The 6,595-nt window shown below is 39.7% G+C and overlaps 1 protein-coding gene across 3 annotated transcripts; it reads left to right on the forward strand.

Moving 5' to 3' along the window:
- Positions 1-195: 195 nt before the first annotated feature.
- Positions 196-5,496, forward strand: LOC131579297 (cytochrome c oxidase assembly protein COX18, mitochondrial). 3 transcript variants are annotated; one of them, XM_058838993.1, is made up of 6 exons: positions 196-473; positions 1,615-1,715; positions 1,890-2,053; positions 3,951-4,063; positions 4,399-4,509; positions 5,181-5,496. In XM_058838993.1, the coding sequence occupies exons 1-6, from the start codon at positions 207-209 to the stop codon at positions 5,361-5,363; spliced, it is 939 nt and encodes a 312-aa protein (XP_058694976.1). In that variant the 5' UTR covers positions 196-206; the 3' UTR covers positions 5,364-5,496. The 3 variants fall into 3 exon arrangements, with proteins under 3 accessions (XP_058694976.1, XP_058694978.1, XP_058694977.1); XM_058838995.1 differs by having other exon boundaries at positions 333-473; positions 1,611-1,715; positions 1,861-2,053; XM_058838994.1 differs by having other exon boundaries at positions 333-473; positions 1,611-1,715.
- The last annotated feature ends 1,099 nt before the right edge of the window (positions 5,497-6,595 follow it).

A 6,595-nucleotide genomic window follows, 5' to 3' on the forward strand; every position in this document is an offset into this window, starting at 1 on the left:
TCCAGCTCAGCACGTTCTGCGGTGGGAGATGTCCCTGCCCGCGGCAAGAGGTGGTTGACACGGTTCTGAGCTCCGTGAGGGGTGAGGCGCTTCCCCTGCCCGCGCTGCCCTTCCCGTGCCCTCAGCCGCCATGGCGGCCGCGGGGCGGCGCCCTCCGGCGGCGGCGCGCGGGCCGCGCATGCGCCCCAGCGCCGGGAGCCGCCGGCATGTGGCGGCTGGCGCGGGCGGGCGCGCGGGCCCCGCCGGCCCTGGCGGCGGCGGCGGCGGCGGCGGGAGCGGGGCACGGCGGCACCGAGGGCTGGTACGAGTGGGCGGCTCGGTCCGCGCCCGTGCACTGGGCCGAGGGCGGGCTGGCGGCGCTGCAGGAGGCCACCGGGCTGCCCTGCTGGGCCGCCATCGCCGGCGGGGCCGCCGTGCTGCGCAGCGCCGTGACCCTCCCGCTGGCCGCGCACCAGGGGCGGCTGCTGGCTAAGGTGGGAGCGCTGAGGGGGCTCTGAGGGGCGGGAGAGGCTCTGAGGGAGAGGCAGCGGTGGAGGGGTAAATAGACGGCCCCTCAGTTAACCTGTGAATAAACGTCACGGTTCTGCTATCGCAGCGGGTTTGGGTTGGTTTTTTTAAAGGAATTTCGTTACATTTTGTGCTTTTTTCGGTTGCAAAAGCGAGCGTCTAGGGCGCTGTCGCGTAGTGGGGTCTCTTATGCTGTGGGGGCTGACTTTTTTCACTGCCAAGTTGTGTCCTCATGGACATACATAAATTTTATAAATATATAAAGTGTTATTTTATTACTCTTTATATATATATATACACATATATACGTATATCTATGTATATATTATTATATATGCTATTTATATATTTCTATCATGTATAGCACAATATATTTACATATTACATACAGTGTATTGTAAATAACGTGTTCTTAATAATTATGTATTTTTCCTATTTTTACAGGTTTATATTTGTATGTTATTATTAGTTTTTATTATTGCAGTTTGTTTATTTTTATCGTTGAGGTGGCACTAAAGCTGGGTCTTTTTAAGCCAAAGTAGCTGATGACAGGTCCTGAATAGAGGCAAAAAAGGTACTTGTTAAGAAGTGCCCTGATTTCAGCTGTGATAGAAATAATTTTCTTCTTGAAAAAGTGTAAAACCTAAAAAGAGTAAAATTCTCTCTTCATTTCATCCAATAGTAAGAGGGAACTTTGATTGTTACTGTAATTACTTGTTGTCACTGTTACTTCCACATGGTTATTTTATTTAAAGATGAAGGGAGTTCACTGATGTTGAACAAAACCTTAACAAGATGCCTTATCCCTCACAGGCATTTACTGTTAAATTGCAGTGATAATTAATATGTTTGATACCTGTGCCGGTATTAAATCATAGAAGGGTAATTAATATGTATAATATTAATTTATATGGTATCATATTAAATTATATGGCGGCAATGTGCATGTCCAATTCCTGTACAGATATTAAATTTTACAGTGATAATTAGTAAGTTTAATACTTGTTCAGGTGTTGAATTATCAGGGATAACTAATAACAGAGGTGAGGAGAGGAAGCAGTTGTTACCTACCACTGTGCCCAAACAGCTCTCCTTTTCTTTAGCTAGCTGGAAAACCTGCAGCCTGAGGTGAAGGAACTTGCCAAGCGCCTTCGCTATGAAGTGTCCGTGCGTGGAAAGCAGCTGGGCTGGTCTGAAAAGGTGGCCAGGTACGAGGGGCGTTGTACACACCTCCTGAATCTGTGGCAAGGGGGAGGATCCCACAGACAAAAAAACCCAAGATGCTGCCTTGGCCCAAAGCTTAGGTTTTCTTTCCCCGCCTGTGACCGATTGATTTATTCTATTCCGTTTCAGAGCTGAGCTTTTGCTTTTCTCTCCGGAAGGTTCCACTTCAGGAAGAACATGCGGCGGATCCTGACGGAGCTGTACGTCCGGGACAACTGCCACCCCTTCAAAGCCACCGTGCTGCTGTGGGTGCAGGTCCCCATGTGGGTGTGCGTGTCCCTGGCTCTGCGCAACTGCAGCGTCGGCGCCCTGGGCCCAGCAGGTAATTCTCGCTGCCAGTTCTCAAATGGCTCGCTGCTCTCACAGGCACCGCCTTCCTTAAAGGGCGCCGCGTCCTGAGCTTGGTCTGCAGGCTGCTACAAAACCCATCAGCTGCTAAGGTTTCAAACTGAATGTAGTTCCAAGTTTAATCTAATTAATTAATATAAATAATAGGTAATTAATAGAATTTTAAATTAGTCATAAGCTTAATGTAGCCTGATAATCCTGTTTAGCAAGTAATACATGTGCCACGGCACACTCACTAGTAATCTGTATTTTTTCTCCTTCCACATGGCATGCTGTGGACCAGGTGAATTTGTGAGCATCTTTTAAATGATGCTATAAAATATATACATTAAAAATAGATATTTAAAATATATAAAAACAAATATTTATAAAAATTATACATTATAGAAAACTATACATTATATGAAAATAATATATAAGATATACATTATAAAATGTATATATGAAAATATACATTCTATTAAAATTTATGCAGTATAAAAATTATACATGATATAAACATTTTATACTACATATAGTATATAAAATTATATACTATATAAAATTATATATTATATAAATTATACATTTTATAAAAATTATATATAAAATACAGTATAAAATGTATATATATAAATATATATTCTATTAAAATTTATGCATTGTAAAAATTATACATTATGTAAAAACTTTATACTATTTATAGTATATAAAATTATATACCATATAAAATTATATATTATATAAATCATACATTATATAAAAACTCTATATAAAATATACATTATAAAATGTATATATATAAATATACATTCTAGTAAAATTTATGCATTATAAAATTATTTATTTTATAAAATTTGTATATAAATATATATATAAATATTTTTATATATAGATATATATTTATATAAAAATTTATATAGAAGTTTTACTATATATAGTATATAAAGTTATTTACTATATAAAATCATATATAAACTATACATTATATAAAAATTTTATACTACATATAGTATATAAAATTATATGCTATATAAAAATTATATATTATATAAATTATATGTTTTATAAAAATTATATATAAAATACAGTATAAAATGTATATATAAAAATATATATTCTATTAAAATTTATGCATTATAAAAATTACACATTATGTAAAAATTTTATACTATTTATAGTATATAAAATTATATACTATATAAAATTATATATTATATAAATCATACATTATAGAAAAACTATATATAAAATATACATTATAAAATGTATATATAAAATATACATCCTAGTAAAATTTATGCATTATAAAAATTATATATTATTTAAAAATTATATATGTAAATATATGTGTTTATAAATATTTATATATAAATATGAAAATTTATATAAATTTTTTACCATATATAGTATATAAAATTATTTACTATATAAAATTATATATTATATAAAATTATTTACTACATTAAATTATATATTATATCAATTATACATTATATAAAAATTTTATACTATATATAGTATGTAAAATTATATACTATATAAAAATTATATACTGATTTTTTTAGACAAGAGTTTTTAATTTGTTCTTTTGAGCAAAAACGTGTCTAGTTACACAGTTCCTGAGAAAAACATAATTTTTTAAAAATCAGGAAAGAAGCACTGTGGGTTACTGCACTCTTATTTTCCTCATTGGCTTGTAAAATATTTGGGATAGAGCTGTTTTTTATCACAGATTTACCTGCCCCTGGCTGTCATGAGCCAAGCTGGGTCTCAGCTTCTACCCCATACCTAGAAACCTGGGTTTATGATCCAACACATGGTGCAGTTCTGGCTCACTTGACACAGCAAAGTACACTGAATTCTGTGTTTCCTTCCTATTTTTCCTGTAGTACAAGAGCAGTTTTCCTCAGGAGGAGCACTGTGGTTTAGAGACCTGACGGCACCCGACTCCACGTGGATTTTGCCAGTAGCCCTGGGGCTGGTGAATTTGCTGGTGGTGGAGGTACGTTGGTGGAATAAACCAGCAGCAGTGGCTGCAGGTGACTGCAGTAGAGTCTAATGCAGACTTCAGCACATGAAGGTGGCTGCAGATGGTCACTGCTCTAAATGCACTGGGCAGAAGTGAAACATCACTTGATTGTTCCGTGTATTTTCATGTGTGGCTGTCTCTGTTCAGAGACCTCCAGGTCAGATGTGACGGTGTCAGACCTCCTGGAACTGCAGCAGTGTTTAGCCTTGACTACAGTTTCTTTTAGAACACTTCTCTAATGAGATTAATCCTCAGTACAGCTGTTTCAAAGAGAGCTTCTTTATAACTGTGAGTTTCTCCTCTTTCAGATCTTTGCCTCCCAAAGAAAAATGCCAGTTTCCCGCTTCCAGAACCTCGTTACCAACTTGTTCCGCGTGGTGTCGGTGGTGATGATCCCTATTGCTGCCACAGTGCCCTCTGTAAGTAGCCAGGTGACCTCTGGGATGTCACCTGGGGCTGGTCTGTTAAAGGACAGCCTCACCTGTTTCCTGTTCCCACTGCTGCATGCTTGAAAAAAAAAAATCAATCAAATGTTCTGTCCGTGTGTGTGTTTAAATCTTGTTGCCTTTGGAATGTTTTTTTGTTCAAGGAGGAAGACTTTGCGAGCTTGCAAGGAGTTAATGTCCTTCATGTAGCCTGAAAAAGGAGAGGAGAGCTTTATGTAAAGACCCATAGGTGATTGTTTGTTAGGTGGAAACCAGTGTAGTTCTTAAACTGGGAAATTTTCCACATCTTTCTTCAAACGCTTCTCATTTTTACCAGGTTTTCTACTGCAGAGTATTCTTAGCAAAAACGCTGTCTGGTTGTTTGGCGTAATTCTAGTTTCAAATACAGAATTTGAAGCAAAGTTTAATAGGAGTTAATTTAAGAAGTGTCGAGCCTCAGTGTAGATGGCTCTTTTCCCCAGAGGAGTTCAGAGACAGTTACATTTCACAAGGAAGCCATTATTGCAGGTGAGAGGAGGAGTGTTTTAGGTGAGTCCTTTTTCTCAGTAGCTGGCAGTAACCCAGAGCTGTGGCTGGGGAGGAGTTGCCTCAGGCTGGCGTTGTCCTTGCCTCCAGGGAGCTGAGCTGTGCTTGTCTCGTTGCAGTCCATGGCGCTGTACTGGCTGTCCTCGAGCCTCGTGGGGCTGTGCCACAACCTCCTGCTGCGCTCTCCCGCCTTCCGCCGCCTCTGCTGCATTCCAAGGACCAAATCCCACTCGGATACTCCTTACAGGGACATGGTGGCTGCCTTGGCTGCCAAGTACAGCTTCAGGAAACAGCAGCACTGAACTCCAGGAAGAGCTGTCTCAGCAATGAAGTAGTGCTGTTCTAGTGAGATGTACTTACTTGCTGTGTATTTATTTTCCCAATAAAACGCTGGCTGGCCGTAAAGAGGGATTGGTCAGCAAAAATGTGTCTTTACTGGGAAGCTTTGTTTCAAGGGTGGTCTTTTTTGCAGTTGCAGTAGTCCAGAAATCCAGGTTTGTCTCCTGAATTATCCTAAGAAATTGGGCCAGGTGAGTGTTAAATAAAACTGTGACTCATATACCCTGCCTCTTTTTCACTCTTATGTCCTGAAGGTAAAGAGGTTTGGGGTTTTTTTTGTTAAAATTATCAGGAATTAATGATTTACTTTACCTTTTTAAAAAATTCTGAGCTGCTATGGTGGTGTAAGCTAACAAAACTTCAGAAGCAGAATTCTTAACGTGGACTGGGAAGCGTTTATTTGAATTGTTGTGATAGCCTAGTGGAACTTTACAGGTTGGGCTGAGATGCACTTGCTGACTAAAATCGTCAGTTTAGAAGAAGAAGTGCAGATGTCATTGTACTAATAATGCTGCACTTCACCTGTGGGGATGTTTCACTGATGGCTTTCACTGTTTTCACTGCTAGGAGGCTCAGAACAGCAGTGATAGACTTAGATCTGGATGCTGCCAGGATGTTCTTGTATCAAAAAAACTCCCCAAAACAGGTGTGAAACTGAAGGTAAAGCAGTCAAAAGCATCTCATCTAATGGTGTCGAACAATTCAAAGTCCACAGGTAAGGAGATCAGAAGGAATGTGATAAAGCCCTTTCCAGGTCTGCATTACAGGTAGGACAATGTTCTGGATTTTTAAAGGTCTTAGAGATTGCTGTGAATGAATATTGTTGTTCTGCCTCATCTGAAGGTGTTGGAAAAAGGCTGTGCAAAGGGGAGTGAATTTTTTTTCTGGAGAGCTGGTGGTAGAGGGAGCTGGTGCTCTGTGCAGTGCTGAGGAAAGTCACCTCTCCTTCCTGAGCAGCCTCACCTGGGAGGGGCTCAGGTTCCCAGCCTGGGAGCAGGGCAGGCTGACAGCAGCTGTGTCTTGTGTCTAGTGAAAAAACAACATGAGATTTCTTGGGAAGCATAAAGAGGGGTGTGAAACTGGTCACTGAAAAAAAATGCCTCACAGCTCCGTCAGGAACCCCATATGTTCAATGCAGGAAACTGGCATCGCTGGATTTGCAGTTCTCCATTTATTTATGTTTATTTTACACCCC

This window comes from Poecile atricapillus, chromosome 4 (genome assembly GCF_030490865.1).
Source record: "Poecile atricapillus isolate bPoeAtr1 chromosome 4, bPoeAtr1.hap1, whole genome shotgun sequence".
NCBI lineage: Eukaryota > Metazoa > Chordata > Aves > Passeriformes > Paridae > Poecile > Poecile atricapillus.